Below are 24994 nucleotides of genomic sequence, written 5' to 3' on the forward strand. Positions count from 1 at the left end.
AATAATAATATAAGTGAGTGTAAATCTCATCTTATAAATAAATTTTATAATATTAAATTAGAATTACATTTCAGAACTTAAATGCTATCAAAATAATTTAAAGTCTATCTTAATAATTATTGATCAAAACACCCATAATATCACCATTATATAATTCCACATAACACTTGTGTGGGTTTATGACTCACCTTTACCGTTATCTTGACATAAATGGGAGGTTAATTGTCACAATCAATTGCAATCAATAGGAGGTTAATTGCCGCAATCAATTGCAATCAATGGGAAGTTAATTGCCGCAATCAATGGGAGGTTAATTACCATTAATTGTATTTATTATTGTTGTCTCCTAGAACCACTATATATAGTGACTTCCTTCCAGCAATGTAACACACTACACACAAGCAACACACACTTGTTTCCTCTCTCTTTTCATATACTCTCTATTTCTATTCTTGGGTTATCATTATAGTGAAAGTTTTGGCTCTCTCGCCGGTGGTTTTTTACCTCTATTTAAAGGGGTTTTCCACCTAAAAAATTCTGGTATCATTCTCACTTTACTTATTACTTTAATTTCTCATAATCTTTGGTTGAAATTATCACGCTTCCGCACACGATATCCCTACAACTTGATATAAATAAGTACAGATCTTATATTATAAGTTTATTAATTTTATAAGATTAATTAATTTAAATTATATCTTAACAACTATTGAATACATCAGAACATTCATGTCACGTTATATAATCATCTTATATTATAAGTTGATTGATTTTATAAGATTAAAGATCCCTTTCTAATAAAATAAATTCTTTTAAAATAAATTAAATGTTTGTTCATTTTAAACTGAAATTTAAATTGTTTTCATATTTATATATACTTTTTTTTCTTATAATTTTTTTTTCTTACGTTAAAACATAATTATTTAAATAATTTATTTTTTGCTTGTTATGAACCTTAATAGTTTGCGAATCGTTATCTATACCTATATCTATACATTCCCCTTCTAACTGTCATATAATATTATTTCAATTTTATTCTTAGATTTATATTTTATTTCATTATTTTAAAAATTTAAAAATATATTATTTCATTATTTTAAAAATTTAAAAATATATTATTTCATTTTTTTAACAGTTTTAAATGTATAACAGAAATATATAACAGAAGAGATAACATTATTTTTAAAAATCAAAACTAAATATATCTTTTTCTCCCATTATTTTCTCTTATCAAACACGATCTTTTCGTCTTCATATTCAAATTCATATTCAAAATATGAGAAGTCTTTCTTACGTTCCACGACCACGAACCCAGGAACCCAACCAGTAATCTTTCAATTATAAAATAGAAGATGAAATTGCATTGTATGAATTTACTTTTATTTTTTATGTTTTATTTATTGATAATAATATTATTCTTATTGTGCTAATACATAAAACATTGAAAGGGAAAGAACATACTGCTGCAATTGTCAGGTTCAGTGCCATGGCGGTAATGGATTCCAACTCAACATCGAGTGTGGAACGGATGACGGTAGTAACGAAGTCGGCGATTTTGATTGACTCACCGCAGACATAGGCAAGGAGAGAGTTGTTCGATGGGCCACCGGTGTAGAATTGTGGTAGAGTGGATTCATAATGGTAGTTGGTTTTCAATTACAAGGATTCCATTTAGAAACTGCTGCCACTGTGTAAAATCCTTCAGGTTTCAAATTTTTTCAAACTTTTTAAATTTGAAACTTTTCAAAATTTTAAATTTTTAAATTTGTGAAATTTTTAAATTTCAAAAAATTTCAATTTTTCAAAATTTCAAACCCTAAATTAAAACACTTCAAAAAATTTAAAATTTAAATTTTAAAAATTCTTAAATTTTTTAAACCCAAAAAATCTTTAAATTTTAAAATTTCAAAATTTTCATATTTCAGAATTTTCAAATTTCAAAATTTTGAATTTTAAAATTTTTTAAATTTTCAAAATTTTAAATTTAAATCTAAACTGAAGGCTTTATAAACCCATCAAATATCTTTTTCGTTTTCTATTTTCTTATTCAAAATATTAGTCGTAATTTTGTTTCAAGACCACGAAATCAAATCAACCAGTAAGTAGTGTTTTTCAATGGCTTCTACACAGTTGACTCTTGCAAATTCGTAAGTATGTATATAATTATTGTTTTGTGTTTCTTATAATAATTACCAAAATCATTCCATTAAAAGATTCTCCATGTTTTGTTTCGTGAACATTTATAACTCTCTCAAATTAATCTTTTGGTCTCATTACCTTTTCTCTCTCTTATTTTCTCTCTATTCTTTGTATCTCTTTTCTTCCTTAATCTCTTTTAATTTTATTATATGCGATTTGCAGTTTGAAGAACTTTCATGCGTTATGACCTGGGATTTGCAAGCTATTGTGGGATGCACCATTGCCCTAGCCACCACTATGGACAACCCGAATCTCATTCTTTTTCTCAAGGTTTTTGTGCTGAACAAGATGACCTACTTTGTGATTTTCATAAATTCTCATAAACCAAAACGGTGAATTTTAAATTTGCGAAATTTTTAAATTTCAAAAAATTTCAATTTTTCAAAATTTCAAACCCTAAATTAAAACACTTCAAAAAATTTAAAATTTAAATTTTAAAAATTCTTAAATTTTCAAAAATTATAAATTTTTTAAACTCAAAAAATCTTTAAATTTTAAAATTTTGAATTTTAAAATTTTTTAAATTTGTTTCAAGAACCACGAAATCAAATCTACCAGTAAGTAGTGTTTTTCAATGGCTTCTACACAGTTGACTCTTGCAAATTCGTAAGTATGTATATAATTATTGTTTTGTGTTTCTTATAATAATTACCAAAACCATTCCATTAACAAGATTCTCCATTTTTTGTTTCGTGAACATTTATAACTCTCTCAAATTAATCATTGGTGTTTCACTCTCTTATCTCCCCAGAGTCAACTTTTCCTATCCATGTTACAAAGACCAAGGTCAAAGACTCATGGGAATGTGGAAAAATCATAAACCAATGAATGGTGACACTTTACTCCAGATGAGGACGTTTGTGTTTTCAGAATTGAAGTGCTCCCATTTTGCCTTCACAGGGTGCAAGAGTTACACGGTCGAAAAAGGTAGATACTTTTAGGAGTCTGTGGTGTAAAGAAACTCAACAAAACAACAACAATAATGATTCTTTGGGCATTGTTTTTTTCCATTAAAGGGGTTTTGTCTTGAGTCTCCTTTGGAGAATTGTGTGTTCCTATATATTTTGGGATTATTATTTTACAATCACATGGTGATGAGTGTGCATTTGTCCATTGGAAATAATAAAGAAGATGAGAAGACCAAACTTTTGGTTAAATGGAACTTCATTCTAAAATATTGGTTCATGTTAGCAATGAGAATGGAAGTAATAAAATTAACAATAAAATTAACAGTAATGTTGAAAGAGAGGGTGAAAAAGGTGAATGATGTTTGCTCTAAATTATTTTGTATTTTGTTTTCACTTTTACTAATAATGTGTAAATAATAATATTATTTATTCAATTTTACTATTAAACATAATTATATAAAAATAAAAAATGCGGATACACTCTCTTTCTATAGTCCTTTCAAACCCTAACAAATATTAGGAAGAGTCTTGAGAACAACAGAAACACCAAAAGTATCAATGATATATAATAGAAATATAAATGATACATAATAGAAAATTACTTCATTTTAATAACAAAATAATAACATATCAACACTCTAAAATATTCAAAACTCGTTTCCAAAGTATTTTAATCAACTCTTAGTTTATGAAAATAACTTGTATTATTATAACTCAATCATATTTCATCTTTGATTACTAAAACAAGTCATACAATGATAATCAGTTATTTAATAAACACTTAATCAAGTTTTACTCAAGCATAACCTCTATCCAAAATGCATGAAGAGTGATATCAGGCAATCTAAACACCCTCAAGACACAGCACAGAGCACACAACACACAACACTTCCCTTACCTGGAGAAGAGAATGGTGTATCCTGTTCTTATCTTTGACTATTGGAATATGGCTAAAAACTAAAACACTTGTGTTTTGGTAAAACAGTATAAAAGGTATGAAATGTACTGGCAGAGTTCATGGTTATAGTTCACAACAAAATGAATGTTATATACAATATATTTGACAATGTATTATGTTTCTACATGCATTTGAGAACAAAGAAGAAAAAGGTAACAGACTCCCTAAGAAGAGCAGACATTGCAACTCTTCATACACTTCCCTCTGACTCCTGCACTACCAACCATATAAAGTGGATTCTTCTCACATTCACCAATTTTAGCCCACCTAGAGCAATTCTCGTTATCATCAACACAGTCTCCACCCTCCACTGAAATGACAGGCTTTTCAAAGTCACTAACGTGAATCCACTTGGTTGCAGACCACTTCTCACCCTCAATGACTGGACAGCTTCCATGCAAGCTATTGGCATCTGTAGTTGCATCAAGATGGAGACTGAAGAACAACAAGGCATCACCCTTCTCAGGTTTTACTGAAATGACAGAAACAGAAAGGGTTAGATTGATAGGTGAGAGATTAAAATAATGGTGACACTGAAATATCAAGGAGAAGAATAGTTTAAGTTCATTTAGTACTGAAAAAACCATTGAATTCTTAGTGTGTGATAACTTAGAAGTCAATATTATCAGTGACATAGCAAACTTTTTGGCAAGAGAAAGAAAGATGTCTCTACAAAGCAACACATAAGCAGTATGATTTTAACCAATTTAGTAAATACCAAATGAAGCAGCTAAGAAAAAAAAGTTTACTAATGTACTATTACTAGTAAGAGAAAAAGCCCAAGCCCAAGCCTAAGCCCAACCAACCACACCTTTCTTCCATTTTTGTCCCTCATACTGCTTGTATTTTTCCTCTAAGAATAAAGAGGAACTCACAGTTAAAAGTGAGCATTACAGTAGTCATGCCATGGGTGTTCAACAAATGAGTTTATGATCATCCTAGGGCCTCAATCGTTTTTTGAAGTAAACCAACACAACCAACCTTTATTCATTTTAGTTTTGAGAACTGATCTTTAGTTGTGCCTTTGAGTTTTGAGAATAATTTTCAAGAACAGAAAAAAATTTCCAATCAGACCCTTTTGAAGAAACTGAGGATAAATATAAAAATTTGACTTAATACCTAATGAATAACATGATCACATTTTTCATCCTGATAAAATTTGATGGAATTGGAAACATATATGGTCAAATATCATTTAGCCTTAAGTTCCTGCTTCTATAAATTTGTCTTATCTATCCACAGTGTCAGAAGTTTATACAATTTGTCCAAATTTAAAATTAAAAAGTCACAGCTTGGCTAATTCAAAAATATTGAGCCAATTTAATTATTAGCATCTGCATATGTGCCTGCAACATCATCTTACTAAGAAGGAGAGTGTGAAATTATGTACACCACAAGATATTATACACTACAGACCTCAAGGGATGTTTCTTTGATGTAGTTAAAAATATCAAACATCTAAGTCAATACATAAAAAACTGCTAATAGTTTGTAAAAGCATCTAAATTATATACCTGCATATCCTTTGTGAGCACATTCGGACCAGGTATCATCTTTTGGCTGTAAAAGCTTTGCCTGAAAATGAAAACGAATTCATTATGATCTCATTTTTCTTTTTTTCTTTTTGATTGAGGGAAGGGAGCTAGGGGTGTTCTTTAAAAAAACATCAGCGAATCAAAGCCATGAAAAAAATCTTTACCTCAGAATTGGGAAAAATTGTTTCCCCACCCTTCCCAACATTGGACAAATACATCAATACAGTGGCAACCCGATGGCCACCCATAATTTGATTAGCTTTGTCATGGAAGTAATCAAAGTGTGGTTCATACTTCTGACCATTCTCATAGTGCAATACTTGCATCGACTCACCATTCTCTGATGCAATGAACATATGTTTAAATTAAAGCAAAGAAAAACAAATACTGAACTGGATCAAAGAATGATATTGTCTACTAACCTATAGGAAGGAATGTCCATGCAGAAATCCGGGCTTCAATATCAGCAACTATTTTATCCTTTAAAGATTAAAAAAGAGGAAATCAATAGCTATATGCAAGTGTCACAAAGCTCAGTTAGAATAAATTTCAGCTCACGAAATTGAGATAAAAAAAATTGCAAAGAAATTATGCTAATTTTCCCAACAGTCAGTAGTAGATGATTCTGGGAGGAGAGGGGAATTACTAATGAAAAAATAGATTAGATTCATATAGGCCCTCTAGATATAAATGCTAGATTAAAAAGTGAGTTATTAGACTACTTTATCTTTCAAGTAACTTATGGGCTCGGCACACTTTATTCTTATTCACATGTTAACTTCTAATTTGGTACATCTTCACTTCATTGGTAATTATAATTCAATCTACATTTTTCATACACTTCCATTTAACTTGCTCAAGTGAAGAATATATTCATACTTATTTTCCCAGGATCAACCAAAGTCGCAAAATCATCAAAACCTCCAAACTAATTTCTATAACATTTCTCGCAATCTAGCATCATTAATAAACATGATGTGTTCCAATAAAATCACAGCCATAAAATTAAAGAAAAAGAACTTCACCATCATAATCAATCAAATAAAAAGCATTGCAGGTTTTCACATAAGCATAAAATAAACCATTTTGGTTCAGCATACCTGTGCCTTGTTGAGAAACATTCCAGAACTCGTTCTGACTTCACTCATTACACTTTTACCAGACTCATTATCCGCCACCATAGATATCTCCAGCTTGTCCTTGGCCTAATATCACAAAAATTCAGACACAACATAATGTGATATATAATCCCATAAAAAATCTCACACAAACCCAATGCTAGAGGGTTTTAATTGTAGCCACAATTTCATCACAACCCTTAATATTGCGATAAATTGTGGACAAATGCAGCCTCAGCAACCAAAAAAACCTTCAAGTTGCAGCCTAGATGACAGTCGCAGACCCTTTTCTAAAAGCTTCATTTGCTAATATATTGATCATAAAAATCAAACATATAAACAAAATTGGGCGTAGTTCCATACTTTATAAAGATTTACTCCCCGTATTGTTATAATTTATCAGTTTCATCCTTGACCCTACAATACTATATTTCATAAAGATGAACAGAATTCAACAATTATAAAAAACAAGATCAAAATTCATCGATTATAAAAAATAACAAGAGCAATGCCCACAGTCCTTGTTTTAAAAGTATAGGACTAAGATTAATTTTGACCGAATAGGGAGAGACTTAAAACACATTTTATCAAAAACAAAATCTAACCAGAGTTATCAAATGATCACATTCTTCCTCCGATAAAAATCCCTTGTACAGAAAAGCCCTGCATGATATAATTCACAAAAATCATCAACAACAAAAAACAAAAGCGACCCATTTGTCTAACAAAGGAAAAGGTCAAACCTGGGATTCCACGAGAGCTGAGTGACCCGTGTGGGATCAAATTTCACTGAAGAGCCTCCCGTTTTCATCCTAAGCACCGATCCATGGCTGAAAAACGAGCACCCACAAACCAAACCAAAGTAAAGGTCAAATTTTAAACGCATCAGCCGGCAGAGAGATAAAAAAATGGCAAAAGGGCATTCAGAAATATAATTATTATCATCGTCATTACGTGGACTTGGCTTCTTGGTCCAGACCGGGCAACCGAATGGAGGAAACAGAGATCTCGAAACAGAGGAAACAGAGGACGAGCGACACGAAATGGCGAGAAACCATGGTGAAAAGCTTTTTCGGTGGCAGTCTGAAAGAGTGTTGAAATTTATGCAATCCAGATATAGAGTTGAGAGAGAAAGAGAAAGTTTGTGAAAATGCAATGTGGGCGTTATTTCAATTCCGTTTGTCGTTTTTCGGAGCTTTGAGGATTCAACGAAACGCCCACTGGTTTTGATTTGGCTTTCTACTTCCTCTGTCTGTTTCCGATGTGTGCTTAAACCCACCTTCTGGAACCTTCGTTTACCGCATCAACACGGAAAAAACATGCCCTTTTTTTTTTTCAAACAGTTTAATTTCCCAGTAATAATACTGTTATATTATATATAGTTTTTTATGTTAATTGTTGATAATGTGTTTTTAAAATTAAATGGAGCATAGTTGTTTTAAATTAATTTTATTATTGTTTTTAAACAAAGTGCAAAAATAAATTTTATGCTCTTAAATAACACTCACTTCTTCTGAAATAGATATTTATCTTCCTTCGGAATTTAATTTAATAAAATAACATTTACACTCTTTTTTAGATTTTTTTAAAATAATAATGATTTTAATAAAATAACACCCTTTTCACTTGTACTTACCACTCTTGTTTTATATTAAAAATAACATGTTGAATAACATTTAAATAAAAATATAAAGTAAAGTTGGTCTTACTTATTCTTATTTAGACAAAGTGTAGATTTTTGGAGAAGAGCACAAAGTTGGAATAGTTTATCATTATCAAAAGGATAGAAAAAAAATCATGGTGGTGGCCTTAAACAATGATAGTTTTTTTTTTAATTGATGAGGAAAATTACTTAAAAAATTCATTTTGATATTTGGCTTTGGTGCATCCTTTCATATCACACTCGTGAATTTTTTTTTTATGTGCATCTTTTCATATCACACCTCATTAAGTTTTTTTTTCCATCTTATCAAAAGAGTAAGATTCAATAGATAAGAGAAGTGATTCTAATTGACTAATAATGATGCATATGAATCTTACCTCAACAAAAATTTGGATGAAAATGAGATGACAAGAATCTAAAGTGAGATGCTCCAAGAGATTTAGACAATCACAAGAAATAACTTCTCAAATTAATACTAAATCCAAAATAAATGGGTGTTCAAGCTTAAGATTAAAGAGAGCAACCTAAATTCCATATATAAATCACAATTTGTTTTATAAATCTAAAACAAAGATATATATTTTAAAAAATTACTAACAATGAAGATGACATTTATAAGACTAGTTGCCAAATAGAGTTGGAGATTTGACAACTTGATGTCAAATTATTATGAAGCCATGATTATTTAGGATCATGTAGATACTGAATATTGTAAATTTAAGGTTATAGAATATAATTACATCACAATCTCACACTAAATAACATCCACATGAAAATGACAATAAAGTGATTTATGTAATTGTTAAATCATGATTAGATCTCATATGTAACAGCCAATTCTTCATATCCTTTTCAATAAGATTGATCAATTCAATTAATTATTTGTATTTTATTATCAATGTTTTGTTCTTTTGGGATCAACCAAACCTTAATTCAATCCCTCTTAAAAAAACATATTCCAATTAAGATCCATATAAAAATATTACTACCCTCTTATTTCTTACTAATAAAAAAATATCTAATATTCAATTTTTAAGTCACCTAAGATGTTGATTGTTTAAATATTTCATTAAGAATTAAATAACGTTAAATTTATCTATTAAAGATTATTATGATTAAATTAAATTTATGAATTGCTGAATTTAATTAATTAAAAGTATTTGAATGAGTATCAAAGTGAATGAGATAATAAGTTAGGCAAGTAAACAAGGTGCTCCACCAATATTATACAAGTTTAATGAGTAAACCTGCCACTTGTATTTTTTTTGGTAAAATGTCAATGACAAAAAAATGTTTAATAATTAAGCATAAGTGTAAGTCTAAACTATTTAATGAATGTTTGAAAATAATGTCAAATGCACGTCTTTAATGTTTGTTTGAAGAATGACGTGCATACAATTAATGCCTTTAATTCTATAAAATTAAATTATTTTGCATATTGGTCTTGTTAAAGGTTTATTTTACTTTTATCCATAAAAATAACTTTTTTGTCATATTATTACGTGGCAATTAGTATTGATTATGTGTTTTAAAAATGTTTACAATATATAATTTTTGAATTCCTAAAACAATATTATTTATCTTCCCATACTGAATAATAAGTGTTCCGGCTAGTTAGATGAAATCTAGAGAACTATTGAAATTTTTATCTCCATCCTTCGGTCGAGCAGGTTGTTGGGTGATGAATGGAGTTCTTCTCGTTTTCTTCGTGCTTTTCTTTCGCCTCTTGGTCTCAGATGAACAACGAATGGGGTACCTGCGGAAGACACTTTGACGTCCAAGTCAGTAAAGCGGGTGATAGATACTCAGATAGGTGTACAGTAATAAATAACGTATCTTTCTCCTTGGAATATGTGCTATTTATATTATTTTAATGGACTTACCTTGTTGGGTCTGATTAGTGAAATGGATCACACTTAGGGTTGCATTACCTAATTCTTAATGATGGTTTAACTTCACTGACCTTGGTTTGAGCGTTAGTGGTTATACATGTCGATCGGTTGGTCAGGTTGACAGAGGTCGTGCCAGTGTGTCTCGGTCATCTCGGACAGGAAGATCAAGACACGTCATGTGTCGGTCGACCATACCGGTACAATAAGGATAAAGAGTAGTGACTTTATATTTAAAAAAAAATAAAATATTTTTGTAAATAAATAAATAAAAAAACAAATCCAGCATCTTTTGGCAATGAATAATTTTGTAATTAAAAGATGTATAGAGATGCAGTAACGAAGGTGGAGGAAGAAATTACCTTAAGATGAATGCACACAGATATAAAGAAAAGGCCCATATTGACAAGGACCGGCCCATTCAGCACCTCTTTCAATTTTAGGGTTTCTTCTTTCTAGATACTTCACCGTTCAAATGTGCTTGCTTATAAATACGCGTAGCAAGTGCCTCACTCCCAGTGTCTCCCATTTGTGCCTCTTCCAACTGCACAGGGTTCAGCTCACTCAGAGGTTCAAATTCATCTGGTTCAATTAGGTTTTTTCTTTATCTCCATTTGTTTTAAGTGCAATCTTTTTTGTTATAAATCATGTGATGAGAAAAAAAAACTGCAACAATATGATTGGATTCGTTCCATGATTCCTTGTATTTAAGTCTCTGATGATTGATTCTATCTTTCTCTGCTTACACTTTTCGAAATCGTATTTCACTATGTTTCTCGGTATTTATTTTTGAATTTGTCTTTCCCCTTGTAGTTAGTTATTCGACTAGATCTACATGCGAGGAGATGTGATGATTTTTACATTGGTCCGTGTTTCTGAATTACCGTGACCGACAAATCTTACCAATTTCTGATCTCCATTCATGTATAATATATTTTAATTGCAATCGTTTTTTTTTTTTTTACTCATGTGTATTTTTTTTGTTTGTTCTGGCTCAATGATATTCTGCTATATATGCAGTATACGCTATTCCGACTTATTACGTGAGCAGATTTTTAATTGTAGATGAGAGCCACTGATTTCTTAGTATTCGTAGTATCATCACAATTAATCACGCAGTATGGTTTGAATTTAAACTTTTTCTGATTTTAATTCCGACATGTTTTCTGATTATCTTATTCTGCAATGACGACTTAAGAATAAAATTCACATGTCAGACTTCAGAGATTTTCGAATCAATGAGAATGACAATTCTTTTACCGAGCGGATTATGTGACAGCTTCAGGACTATTTGCATATGGCTTGTTATATGTCAATCATTTGTTGTAACTCTAATTATTGTCTTCTGTATAAATTTAATGTCATTGACGGGAGTTTCTTATCCGGATTCTCACACTTTTGTTGAGGGCGAACGAATTGTGTTTGCATGTTCTCAAGTAACCGTCATAAAACAATTCTCCGGCGTGACGGCGCTACCGTAAAGGTTAGCATCTCCGCTAGAGTGGTCTCATATTCCATTGCCTTGTGGAGCGGCGTCGCTGCCTTTACCATATGGGCCGGCCATGAGACAAACATTCCTGTATTTTAAAATTTTTGTTTCTATTTATTAATTGATTTTTTTAGCTTGAGTGTTATATTCTATGTACTGTCTACAAAAACGGGTTCACAGTCGTAATGTGAGTTATAACTTTTTATTGAATAATAATTTATTATGGCTCTGATTATTGAATTCTGTTTAAATTTAATCTTATTGGCGGGAGATTCTCATCCGGATTCTCGCACTTTTGTTGAGAGCAAACGAATTGTGTTTGCATGTTCTCAAGTAACCGTCATAAAACAATTCTCCGGCGTGACGGCGCTGCCGTAAAGGTTTGCATCTCCGCTAGAGTGGTCTCATATTCCATTGCTCTGTGGAGCGGCGTCGCTGCCTTTACCATTTGGGCCGGCCATGAGACGAACATTCCTTCATTTTATTGTTATTTATTAATTGTATTCTTGGAATATGATTGTTGTATTTTGTATAATTTTTACGCAATTTATTTGTTGTAATTTTTATTCTTGTATTGTTCATTCGTTTAGGTCCTTAAAATTAAAGGAAATTTATAGTTTCACAACCCATAATGTATCATTACCCAAAATTAAAATTAGCATTGGAGTATATATATATTTTTTTATATTATATTGTTTACATACTGAAAGTTAAGCATTGGATCGTGTTGTATCATATTATACCGGAATTAAAATATGTCGAAATTCCAAACCGAAGTCACTATAAAGCAGAAGTATTCGAATGTTAGTCATCTGGAAATTCAGTTTAAACATAAGCTTGCAATTATAATTAAATTGATTTACAATTTAAAAAATGATAATACCAATTCTTTTATTCTCATCGCTCTCGAATACGTATTAATTAGTAAACAACATAATGACTTAACAACGTGGATAAACAATACAAAAATCCGTAAAAGACTTCCAAAAACAACATAGAGATATAACCACTTCAATAAACCACACAATAATTTAATTCAAAAAAACAACACAATAATTTACTGATTTCAATAAACAACAAAGGTATATAAACATCATTTCAAGACTTTTAGTTCGTTATAATTAAATAACAATTATAAATTAGTTCATTATAAGCTCATCTAAGATAAAAATGTTAACTCTTTCTTTTTCTATTCTTAAAACTGATTATAAAGTTTATGTATTTTATTTTCTGAAAATTGTTCATAAAATAAATTTCTCATATCCCAAATATATATATAAACTAATCATGTCGGAATATCATTTTCCTTAAAATTCCGTATGTTGGCTGGTACGAAACCCTGGTCACACATCTTTGAATCTTATCTTGTATAAACCAGCTCCTCTCATCTCCAGACACATCACAGAGAGAAAAATGGCGAAGAAAAGCACAGCAACAAGAACAGCACATTGCTTGGTGTTAGCGTTCCCTGCCCATGGTCATATAAACCCCTTGCTCCAGTTCTCGAAGCTGTTGGTGCATCAAGGGGTGAGAGTAACGTTCGTCACAACCATTTTCCACGCCAAGATTATGCAGAAAGTGCCTCCTTCCATTGCCCTTGAAACCATTTCTGATGGGTTTGATGAAGTTGGGTTGGCAGGTGCAGTGAACCTCAAGGCCTACGGAGAAAAATTTTGGGAAGTTGGGCCACTCACCTTTGGTAAGCTTCTTGAGAAACTTGGTAGATCAAAAGATGAGCATGTTGATTGTGTTGTGTATGATTCATTCTTCCCTTGGGCACTGGATGTTGCAAAGAGATTTGGCATAGTTGGTGCTGCTTATCTCACACAAAACATGACTGTGAATAGCATATACTATCATGTTCACACGGGAAAGTTGCAGGTTCCACTCATACAACACGAGTTTTCCCTTCCCACTTTGCCTAAACTTCAACCTCACGACTTGCCTACATTTTTTCTTACATATGAAAGAAAACAGTTTCTGCTTCAGTATTCTGTGGCTCAGTTCTCAAACATCGAAAAAGCTGATTGGATCCTATGCAACACATTCTACGAGATGGAAAAAGAGGTATGAATTTTTATGCAACTTGTTATACTGTTAAAACAAAATTATTCAAATAAAAAATAATTAATAAAATTTTAACTTTTATTTTATTTTAGTATTTAATATTCTTTTAACCAGCGTTTTTTTAGATTATAGATTGGATCATGGAGATTTGGCCTAAATTTAGGTCTATCGGACCAAATATACCATCTTTCTTTTTAGATAAGCAATATGAAGATGATCAAGATTATGGGGTGACAGAATTCAAGAGGGATGAATGCATAGAATGGCTTGATGATAAGCCAAAAGGGTCTGTTGTTTATGTATCATTTGGGAGTATTGCTACCTTTAACAAGGAGCAAATGGAAGAAATAGGTTGTTGTTTGAAAGAGTGTTCACATTACTATTTGTGGGTGGTTAGAAAATCAGAAGAAACCAATCTCCCTAAGGATTTTGAGAAAAAAACAGAAAAGGGTTTTGTAGTGAGATGGTGCTCCCAGCTAAAAGTCCTGGCTCATGAGGCTATAGGATGTTTTGTGACACATTGTGGTTGGAATTCCACATTAGAAACTTTGTGCTTAGGAGTCCCAATAATTGCAATACCATTTTGGTCAGATCAAACCACAAATGCAAAGCTCATGGAAGATGTTTGGAAGATGGGAATTAGGGCTCCCTTTGATGAAAAAAAGGTTGTGAGAAGAGATGCACTCAAGCATTGCATAAGAGAAATAATGGAGTTTGAGAAAGGCAATGAGATGAAAAATAATGCAAATCAATGGAGGACTTTAGCCATAAAGGCTGTGAAAAGTGGTGGAAGTTCTCATCAAAATATTTTAGAATTTATAAATAGCTTGTTTTATTTAGAATGCAGAGCAAGGTTTTGAATGTCATAATGTTTTTATGAAATTTATTATTTATAATGTTTTATTAACATGAACATGTAAAAATAGATGATATTGTTAGAATTGAATAAAGGTCTGAATATCTCTAAAATAATCTATTATTTTTTTACTGATGCAAAAAAGTTACATTTACTTACATGCATGAATATTTTCTTGAATCCACTGCATACAGGAATATGCTTTTCACAAGACAGTACATTTTCCAGTTTTTGGAGATTTTTTTTATTGAAATGGCTCTAGACCATTGTGCTTCTAGAGCCACCACCGCTGTTATGTGTGTTGGGTCTGCTTTGCTCCTTGGTGCCTCTAGCCACCTATGTCGTGTCGCGCCTCCACCATGTTAGTTGATGTTTTTTTGTTCTATTTTTAGTGTTATTTTTTTAGTTATTATTTTTAATGAATTTAGTATATGTTTGATTATTTAGAATTGATTAGTGATATTATCAGTTATAAAGTTAGATTTGATGAATTAATTAAATTATTAACTATATTATTAGTTAAAATGTAAAATTAGAATTGATTCATTTTTAAGGAAGAGTATAATTAGAATTGTTTAATATTGTTTTAGTTATAATTGTAAAGTTAGTATTGATTAATTAGTTATATTATTATTTAAATTATTAGGTAGATTATTAGTTGTAATTGTAAAGATACAATTGATTAATTTTTTAATTGGAGGTATAATTATAATTGTTTAATATGTGTTAGTATTAGGTTTGAGGTGTTCGAACTTTGACAAATATTGTTAGATTTTGTAAAGTTCTTGTTTTAAGCCTTGTACTGTCCAAATTTAGCACTTTCTTTAAGAGATTCTTAGTTGAGATTTAATACATTTATTTGTCTAATACTCCTTTAAGGTAAATGTATTTTTTTCACACTAAACATTTTATAAAAAAACATTGAAGGTTGTACATTGAATGTTGAATTATTTGAACAATTTGGGAAAAGTATTCATTTTTTATTAGTTTATTAATATATAACTTGTAATCTACATTTCATATATTTTAAGTAATTTTGGTTCATTTCACTTTGTGTTGGTTTTCATGTGCATATTTTATTGTGGAGATTTAATGTCACCGCTTTCATTTCGTGCCATCCGAAGACCAATGCACAATATTGTCGAAATTTCGTGAAATATAAGGGATGACGATTAAATATTAAGTACCATTGAACTATAATAAAAGTGAGTCTTTTCGAATGAGATAGAGTCACACCTTTGAAAAAATGTGAGAGTATACATGCATTTAGTCACCATGCAAAAGTGATGCATACAAGAGAGAAGTAGAATAATTTATACAATTTGCTTAACTTGCTCAACATAATGCCAACAGTAGTGTTGATGGAATAAAGTTTAGGTGTTCTTGCATTAATTGTTTGAATGAGAGAAAATTGGATACCAAAATTAGGAACACCTTCTATGTGATGGGTTTCTATGACATTGTAACTTGTTCATGACACAATGAATTATTATAGTTAGCAAGTGTGTGCAAATCTCAAGAATATGTTGATTGTACCAGGGATGATGAAGCGAAGCAAGAACGATTGTAGGACATGATTCATGATGTTGGAGCTGAGTATTTTACATAAACACACGAATACAAAAGTATGTCTAGTGATGCAGAGACTCCTTTATATCCTAAATCAACTAATTTCATACAGCTGTCCAGTGGTGTTACGATTGATGAATTTGAAGGCAGAAAATACTCTACCTTAACGTAATTATGAGGTTAAGAAAATTTCTTGTCTGATGGGTATGGACACATGTTCAACAACTCCTTTGAGTCTTAGCACGTGAGAAGATTTTCATTTTAGTACCTTCATGGGATTATGTGCCTAATGTCGACCAAAACATGATTTGACAAGATATTTTGGTAATGTATACAATCTCCTTGTTATCATATATATGTTATTTTTTTTATATTAAATCATAATTATAACTTTATTGTATTGTCTTTCAGATGCATTTTGATACCCCTAATATACAAACCATGAAATCAAAGGTTCTTTCTTTGATCACCATTAAATTATGCCAGTTTAAGTCAAAGCCGATGATGACATACATTTTTGGGCCGAAAAAATGTCAAAATCCTTGTCAAGATACACCAACATTGACGAAGAGACTTACCCGTTATTTGTTGAAAGTCGTGAAGTTGACAAATGGATGGTTAGTACAAGTAGTTTTCATTCAAATTAAAGGTCATAAATAAATCTATCATTAGTTTATTCAATTTGTTTGTTCCATTTTTGACAGGATGTTAGGGAAAAAAGCTAAGGCTATTCAAGCACAAAATGTTACCTCAGACTTATTGCCTCGTGCGAGTTATAATAAGGTTGAGGATGTTATGATGAGGTTGAAGGAGAAAATATGACTTGTTGTTACTTCTAAGGATGACAGAGGGGCCAGTCAACCTCCATCACCATCTTCCTACGACCAGAAATGGAAGCAAGTTCGTTTAAAAAAATCAGGTGCATAAATAAAAATAAATAAAATTAAAATATTTTTATAAAATTCTAAAAGTGATAAGTATAAATATACTATTTTTTTTCAATATATGTAATTTTATTGGTAAAATGTGAATGACAAAAAAAGTTTAATAACAAAACATAAGTTTAAGTCTAAATTATTTAAATGAATGTTTGGAAACAATATGTCAAATACACGTCTTTAATGTTTGTTTGAAGAATGACGTGCATAAACATAATGCCTTTAATTCTATAAAATTAAATTATTTGCATATTTGTCTTTTTAAAGGTTTTATTTTATTACTATTCATAAAAATAACTTTATTTTTTGTTATATTATTACTTGACATTAGTATTGATTATGTGTTTTAAAAAAAGTTTAGAATATCTAATTTTTGAATTCTATAACAATATTATTTATCTACCTAACTGAATTTCCCAAAACCTTTAAACACGCCTAAATTATGGCAATACCTATTGGACCATATCAAACTTGAAAATACAAAAGGCAGTTTCTTCCTGCACCCCCACTTTTTTCTTCCTGCACTTATACAAAGACAAAATCACCTTTATTAGTTTTCAAAATTTCAAACATATCCCTAATACGAAAAAACCCTAAAATGAAGACAGCGTTGATTTTCTCATTTGTGCAGCGTTTTTCTTCCTCTCCAACAGCAGCATAGCAGCGACACCTCCACAACATTTTTCTTTCAATCTTACACATTCTTTTTTGGTGATTTAGAGTGCTCTTCACAAAAAGGTAAGTAAATTTCTTTGTTTTTCGGATTTACAAATTTGTTTTTTCCATGGATTTATGTTTTCGTAATCATTTTTTCACATTCCGAACTTATGGATCTGGTAAAATCCTGAATTTCTGATTCTGGGAATGTTTCGAATTTTGGGATCCGGTAAGCTTCTGAATTTATGGATTCGGTATTGTACTGGATTGATGTGTCTGGAATAATGAGTTGATGTTTTTGTTTGTGTTACTCAAATTAGTAAACAACAATTATATTGGCTCAATGTTTTGTAGTGTTTTGCTTGGTATTATATTTAAACTTTATTTAGTGTTTGGGTCAACAATTATGCTAAGTTTTGTAGTGTTTTGTAGTAAACTTTATTTAAATTTGACATTGTAGTTGATACCCAAGGATAAAGATGATCAGTGATTGTGGAAATGCAGAACGGTGCCCTTTACAAATTTTAGGTCAAGGGTAATGTTGGAATTTTTAAAATTGTGGGGGTGCAGGAAAAAAATGTGGGGGTGCAGGAAGAAGAAGCCCCTACAAAATAAAGCAAAGGCCCATATTGACAAGGACCCGTCCCATTCCGCACCTCTTTCAATTTTAAGGTTTTTCCTTTCTACTCCACCGTTCAAATGTCCTTGCTTATAAATACGCGAAGCAAGAGCTTCACTCACAGTGTCTCTCACATTTGTGCCTTTCCAACTGCTCAGGGTTCAGCTCTCTCAGAGGATCAAATTCATCTGGCTCAATTAGGTTTCTTCTTCATTTGTTTAAGGGTATTATTTTTCGTTATAAATCATCTGATGAGAAAAAAAAAACTGCAACAATATGATTGGATTCGTTCCATGATTCCTTGTATTTAAGTCTCTGATGATTGATTCTATGATCTCTGCTTCCAGTTTTCGAAATCATATTTTTCTGTTTTTCGGTATTTGTTTTTGAATTTGCCTTTGCAGTTATTCGATTGGATCTAAATGCGAGGAGATATGATGATTTTACATTGGTCCGTGTTTCTGAATTACCGTGACCGACAAATCTTACCAATTTCTGATCTCCATTCGTATATAACATCTTTTAATTGCAATCGTTTCTTCAATTATTTAGGTGTATGTTCTGATTTGTGTTGGTTCAGCGATATTGTGCTATATATGCAGTATACGCTATTCCGATTTATTACGTTAGCAGATATTTAATTGTCGATTAGAGCCACTGATATCTTAGTATTCGAAGTATCATCACAGTTAATCACGCAGCATTGACTGAATTAAAACTTTTTTTCGATTTTAATTTCGGTTCTGTTTTCTGATTATCTTATTCTGCAATGACGATTGAAGAATGAAATTCACATGTCAGACTTCAGAGATTTTCGAATCGATGAGAATGACAATTCTTTTACTGAGCGGATTATGTGACAGCTTCAGGACTATTTGCATATGGCTAGTTATATGTTAATCATATATTGTAAATCTAATTATTGTGTTCTGTATAAATTTTTATTTCATTGACGGGAGATTCTTATCCGGATTCTCACACTTTTGTTGAGGGCGAACGAATTGTGTTTGCATGTTCTCAAGTAACCGTCATAAAACAATTCTCCGGCGTGACGGCGCTGCCGTAAAGGTTTGCATCTCCGCTAGAGTGGTCTCATATTCCATTGCCTTGTGGAGCGGCGTCGCTGCCTTAACCATTTGGGCCGGCCATGAGACAAACATTCCTGTTTTTTTTATTTTCGTCTTTCTATTTATTTATTGAAATCTGTGACTAGGTGTGTTATATTTTGTATATTGTATTCAGAAATCGTGTTAATAATTGTAATTTGAGTTATAGTTTCTATTCTTTCTATTAATGTTGTTTCTTTTAGGTCTTTAAAATTCATGTTGTTTTTAGTATTGGAATTCGTTCCTTTGTTCTGTTGGATTTTCAAACTTGAACTTGTTGTAAGTATATTTTTGAATTGTTGCCTATTTCTGATTATCGGCATAGGAAATATGGTGTGAATTTGATTGTAATAGGATATAATATCTTTTGTATATAGTATTGTTAACATACTGTAAATAGTGCGTGTTGTATCATATTGTACATCGGAACTGAAATCAGTGGTAGTACCAAGCCAAAGTCATTATCAAATGGAATTAGTCAAATATAAATCTTCTAAAAATTCCGTTTAAATTCCCAAAGATTTGCAAAATACTGATACAAATTTTTAGTTTTTAATTGGTGACTCTTATTATTGTTTTACGTCTCTTTTTTTAATATATTTATAGGTACAAATAGTTTTTAAAGTACTAGATAATTTTTTATGTCTACAAAATAGATTAATTAATGAATTATTATAAAAATGTATTATATTTTCTCAAATATACGTCATTCATATATGTATCAGTAATAATACTATCAATTTAATAATAACGTTTCTTTATTTACATTGATTACTTGAACTGAATTATGACTCAGTTGTACATTTGATTCATGTATTTCATGGTTTGAATATTCTGTTATTATTTGAATGATGAATTAGTTAAAATTCATTTCAAACAAGTTTTCTTTCAAGTTTCGAAACTATCAATTTGAAAATAAAATGCTCATTATAAAATTTAAGATTTTACTCGAGCCCCATTTTTGAAATCCACACACTCCCACTTTCTGGGCATAAACCTTTTATTTTATTCTCTTTTTTGTCTATCAAACAAACCTTAATTCAATTTCTCTTGAAAAATTCACATCCACTTATTTTATAGGAGCAGGAAATATTCAATTTTCAATATTTAAGTAATCATCATTAAGATTTGTTTGTTTACCATATTTGACTATTTTCTTTTAATTAAATAAATTATCCATTAAAGGATCATGATTAAATTAAATTAATGAATTACTGAATTAACTAAGTAAAGTATTGAATAATATTAAAGTGAATGAGATAATAAAAGTTAGGCAAGTCAACAAGGTGCTCCACCAACATGTCAAATACACCTCTTTAATGTTTGTTTTGAAGAATGACGTGCATAGTCTTAATGCCTTTAATTTTATTAAATTAAATTTTGTGCATATTTGTCTTTTTAAAGGTTTTATTTAATTTTTATCCATAAAAATAACTTTATTTTTTGTCGTATTATTAGGTGACAGTTAGTATTGATTATGTGTTTTAAAAAAGTTTAGAATATTGATTATTGTTTACGGTACCATATTAACACTAAATTAAGTCATGAGTACTGTTTTATATAAATTTTAAATATTGTGAAGACATAAAAAGAAAAAATGGTAATATATAGAATGAACAATTTATTTATTTATGATATATTAAAGATATTAAGATTAGAATATATAGAATGAATTATAAACTCTAAATGTAATATAATTATTTTTAATGGAAATAAAGTATTATAAAAGCTTAAATTATTGAATAAAAATAAAGAAATGACGTAAATAGTTATTTGATTTTTATTAAATAATAAATATATCACTTAATCATAACATAATTTCATTGATATATATCATATCAACAATTTTATATTTTTGATAGTTTTTCATAATATATACCATAATAAGAGTTCTACGTCAGAATAAAGAATTATCCATATATTTCATACATTCTATACTTATTAAAACTAACTTTTTCATGAGTCCATGTTCTATACAAGATCTAAGCTTCCTTAAACCATTTTTACTAGACATATTAAAGAAAAACATGGAAAATATTAAATCTTTATAAGTCTTAAATATCAAACTTAATAAACTTAACACATAATATAGATAATGAAGTTAATGACTTGATTCACAACCATAAGACTCAATCTCACTATATATGCATCAAAAGTTAATTGAAAATTGATTAAGTAGTTGAATATTTCTCATTAGGTACAATTATAATTTTTTTTTCAAGAATATCCACCATTTATTGGTTCACAAAGAGATATATACTCATTATCTAACTTTGGTTATGTTGAACATGTATTAGATATTTCCAAGTTTGACCTATGGATATCCTTTATACCTACACATATAAAAAAATTACAACGATAAAATATATAAATAACTTTCTTTTATCCAAACTTATTAAATAAAAATAATAACTATTTTTACTTTATTTTTATTATTACTTCATATATATTTTTGAATTATAAAAAAATACATTTCAAATAATATAAAAAGAAACTAAAATAAAAACTTTTAAATAATTAATATGGATTAATATATTATAAAAATATATAAACTAATAAATATGATCACCCCATAATTAAGATGAATTAAATAATATAAATATAAATAAATAGTAATAATTAATAAGTAGTAATAATAATAATAACAATATTAATATTATTAATAACAATAGTGATAATAATAATAATAACACGGCAGAGTGAATATACCTTTAATTTAAAATTAAAAATTATTTTTATTAAAACTAAATACAAGAAAATCATTAAATAGAAATCAATTTTAGAGACAAAAAAATAATTAGTTTTTATAAAAACTAAATTAGAAACCATTTTAAAGACTAAAAAAAATTATTAGTTTCTAAATTAGTTTCTATTATTGATAAATAGTTTTTAAACTGATATTTAATTAGCTACCAAGGTTTTAACTATCAATTATTTATATTCTAAATTTGGTAGAAAAATCTTAATATCTAATTAGATACCAATTTACAATTTATTTATCAATTTTATGTGAAATAAAGACATGTTTAATCTTGTGTTTTTTTTCTCACAGGAAAAGGGACATTTTGACATAATCATTCCATATTTAATGCCTCATTAAAAAAGAAGGTAAATGTTATTACTCTAACATTAATCAATAAGCAACATTTCATTAGTGTTCGCCACTTGTTTTGTGATCCTTCAAGCAAAGACAACGAATGCTTAAGGGTCAACAACACATCATTTTTCTTTCTTCTATGTAAAGATTATCCACATCAAATCTTAGAGTACAATTGTTACTTCTTTTCTCCTATATAAGTGTGTGTCTCTGTTAGGTGTTCACAGCTTTCATTTACTAAGATTCACAATCATGCAGCTCCCAAAGTGTAATGTGGCACTCTTTTTCTTCCTCATCTGCTCTTCCATTTACTCTGGTAATTCCATATTCATCTTATTTTCCATGTTAATATAATTCATAGGTAACAGTTGAATTGGGTTGTTTCTATTGTTATATTTAGTTTTTGGAACTTATACATGAATTCTGTTTGATTTATCTATCACAATGTATTGAAAATAGTATTGAGATCAGTGAGCAATCAGAAATTCTCATATTGTTTATGACATTAATTTATAAGGATTAGTTCAAAAGTTATTTATCTAAAGTTTGGTGTTACTACGTATGATTGTTGTTACTACATATGATTGTTGTTACTTGATGTGTCAATATAACTGAGATGTCAAGTCTTCTGATATGAGAGTTTTTATATAAAAAAATCTTATAAAACTCGAATAACGTTATCATCTAGTTATATATTATGAAATATACTTATCTCTAATCTCTCTTATAATTACAAACTATGAAAGCATATGCAGGAAATGCAAAGAATCATGTGACATTCTATCTGCACAACAAGTGTTCCTTTCCAATATGGCCAGCATTTGCATCAAACAATGGGCAACCAGAGATAGCAGATGGAGGATTTCCCCTTGCACCAGATCAAACACAACGTATGATAATACCATGGACATGGAATGGTAGAATCTGGGCCAGAACAGGTTGCAATTTCAGTTCAAATGGGAAACCAGGTTGTGAAACAGGGGACTGTGAGGGAAGACAAGCATGCAGAGGACTCATAGGCACTCCCCCAGCAACACTAGTTGAAGTTTCACTTGAAGGAGGAAAACCAGATTACTATGATGTTAGCCTTGTTGATGGCTACAACATCCCTGTGTCTATCACTCCCAGGACCACAGACCCCAAGTGCCTCATTGGAGGGTGCTTGAAGGACATCAACTCCTTGTGCCCTCCTCAACTTAAGGTGCTGAATTCCAAGGGAGAAGTTGTGGGCTGCAAAAGTGCTTGTTTGGCCTTTGGTGATGACAGGTATTGTTGCAGGAATGCTTATGGGACTCCAGAGAAGTGCAGGCCTAGTGTGTACTCAAAGATATTTAAGGATGCTTGTCCTAGTTATTTTAGCTATGCCTTTGACTCACCAACCCCATTGGTGAGATGTGCAGCCTCATTGTATGTAGTAACATTTTGTCCTCCTTATGATCACAGATCTGAGTAGGAACTGTTTACATCTCTCTTTGTTCTTGTATGGATTTTGTGGGAATTGAAGTTGGTTCTTGAATAAAATGATTTGGTTCTGTTTATGTTGCAATAAAAGTGTTGTGTGTTGGTTATTGCATGTTATTGATGCCTGAAAAATACCAAGTGATGCACATTTTGACAGAAGAAGTAATTTGTATTTAAAAAGTATAAGAAATATCTCAGTCTATGTATAGTAAAACCAAAAATCAAATGAGACTAATGTTTTTAAGGTATATGCAGCGTAAAAAAAACATGAAATAAAAACTAATTTTAGAAATAAAAAATAATTAATTATTATAATAATTAAATTAGATATCATTTTATAAACTAAAAAAAAATTGGTTTCTAAATTAGTTTTTATTATTGTTAAATGGTTTTTAAATTGATATCTAATTTGCTACCAAGGTTTTAACTATCAATTATTTAGTTTCTAAATTTGGTAGCAAAAACCTTGGTTGCTAATTAGATACTAATTTAGAAACTATTTAACAATAATAGAAACTAATTTAGAAATCAAAAATTTTTTAGTCTCTAAAATGGTATCTAATTTAGTCACTACAATAACTAATTATTTTTTGTCTCTAAAAATTAGTTTCTATTTCATAATTTTTTTGTATGGTAGATTTGAGTGTGTTCAAGAATTGAAATAGTTACACAATACATGTGTAAAATACTACAAATTGTAAATAAAATTTATATAATAAGAAAATTGTAAATAAAATCAAAGGTATAATAAACTTTCATATAATCTGTTTTTAGAATTATTTATGAATAGATATAATCTACATATGTATAATTTTTGTTAGCATATAAGTTTTAGTCTAGTTTTTAATATTTTTTTGTATATTTT

General features: G+C 30.0%; 3 protein-coding genes, 1 long non-coding RNA gene and 7 other non-coding genes across 12 annotated transcripts; 10 read left to right on the forward strand and 1 right to left on the reverse strand.

Moving 5' to 3' along the window:
- Nucleotides 1–4128: 4128 nt before the first annotated feature.
- On the reverse strand, nt 4129–8072 carry LOC137836853 (putative prolyl 4-hydroxylase 7). The gene is made up of 8 exons (XM_068645616.2): nt 7673–8072; nt 7462–7548; nt 7324–7381; nt 6701–6805; nt 6023–6080; nt 5765–5940; nt 5580–5640; nt 4129–4537 (listed from the first exon to the last, which is right to left on the reverse strand). The coding sequence occupies exons 1-8, from the start codon at nt 7774–7776 to the stop codon at nt 4230–4232; spliced, it is 957 nt and encodes a 318-aa protein (XP_068501717.2). The 5' UTR covers nt 7777–8072; the 3' UTR covers nt 4129–4229.
- Nucleotides 8073–10912: 2840 nt separating this feature from the next.
- LOC137838964 (small nucleolar RNA Z199) lies at nt 10913–10994 on the forward strand. The gene has a single exon (XR_011085571.2). It is a non-coding gene; the product is annotated as a small nucleolar RNA Z199 (small nucleolar RNA).
- Nucleotides 10995–11112: 118 nt separating this feature from the next.
- On the forward strand, nt 11113–11187 carry LOC137838929 (small nucleolar RNA SNORD18). The gene has a single exon (XR_011085570.1). It is a non-coding gene; the product is annotated as a small nucleolar RNA SNORD18 (small nucleolar RNA).
- Nucleotides 11188–11261: 74 nt separating this feature from the next.
- Nucleotides 11262–11344, forward strand: LOC137838966 (small nucleolar RNA U54). Its single transcript, XR_011085573.1, has one exon. It is a non-coding gene; the product is annotated as a small nucleolar RNA U54 (small nucleolar RNA).
- Nucleotides 11345–11447: 103 nt separating this feature from the next.
- On the forward strand, nt 11448–11540 carry LOC137838968 (small nucleolar RNA R64/Z200 family). Its single transcript, XR_011085575.1, has one exon. It is a non-coding gene; the product is annotated as a small nucleolar RNA R64/Z200 family (small nucleolar RNA).
- Nucleotides 11541–13086: 1546 nt separating this feature from the next.
- LOC137836859 (UDP-glycosyltransferase 74G1) lies at nt 13087–14776 on the forward strand. Its single transcript, XM_068645623.2, is given in 3 exon segments — nt 13087–13826; nt 13952–14480; nt 14483–14776. Coding segments are annotated over 3 exon segments (1245 nt in total). The 5' UTR covers nt 13087–13172; the 3' UTR covers nt 14545–14776.
- Nucleotides 14777–17476: 2700 nt separating this feature from the next.
- On the forward strand, nt 17477–18824 carry LOC150027833 (uncharacterized). The gene is made up of 3 exons (XR_016520507.1): nt 17477–17927; nt 18307–18518; nt 18624–18824. It is a non-coding gene; the product is annotated as an uncharacterized LOC150027833 (long non-coding RNA).
- On the forward strand, nt 18707–18789 carry LOC137838965 (small nucleolar RNA Z199). Its single transcript, XR_011085572.2, has one exon. It is a non-coding gene; the product is annotated as a small nucleolar RNA Z199 (small nucleolar RNA).
- A 70-nt stretch (nt 18825–18894) lies between the features above and the next one.
- Nucleotides 18895–18968, forward strand: LOC137838928 (small nucleolar RNA SNORD18). The gene has a single exon (XR_011085569.2). It is a non-coding gene; the product is annotated as a small nucleolar RNA SNORD18 (small nucleolar RNA).
- A 258-nt stretch (nt 18969–19226) lies between these two features.
- LOC137838967 (small nucleolar RNA R64/Z200 family) lies at nt 19227–19319 on the forward strand. The gene has a single exon (XR_011085574.2). It is a non-coding gene; the product is annotated as a small nucleolar RNA R64/Z200 family (small nucleolar RNA).
- Nucleotides 19320–22879: 3560 nt separating this feature from the next.
- On the forward strand, nt 22880–24219 carry LOC137836854 (Pathogenesis-related thaumatin superfamily protein). Of its 2 annotated transcripts, none has more exons than XM_068645617.2 (2): nt 22880–22984; nt 23415–24219. In XM_068645617.2, the coding sequence occupies exons 1-2, from the start codon at nt 22921–22923 to the stop codon at nt 24119–24121; spliced, it is 771 nt and encodes a 256-aa protein (XP_068501718.2). In that variant the 5' UTR covers nt 22880–22920; the 3' UTR covers nt 24122–24219. The 2 variants fall into 2 exon arrangements, with proteins under 2 accessions (XP_068501718.2, XP_068501719.2); XM_068645618.2 differs by having other exon boundaries at nt 22881–22984; nt 23424–24219.
- Nucleotides 24220–24994: the final 775 nt, after the last annotated feature.

The sequence above is a fragment of the Phaseolus vulgaris genome, chromosome 4 (genome assembly GCF_051622355.1).
Source record: "Phaseolus vulgaris cultivar YP4 chromosome 4, ASM5162235v1, whole genome shotgun sequence".
Lineage (NCBI taxonomy): Eukaryota > Viridiplantae > Streptophyta > Magnoliopsida > Fabales > Fabaceae > Phaseolus > Phaseolus vulgaris.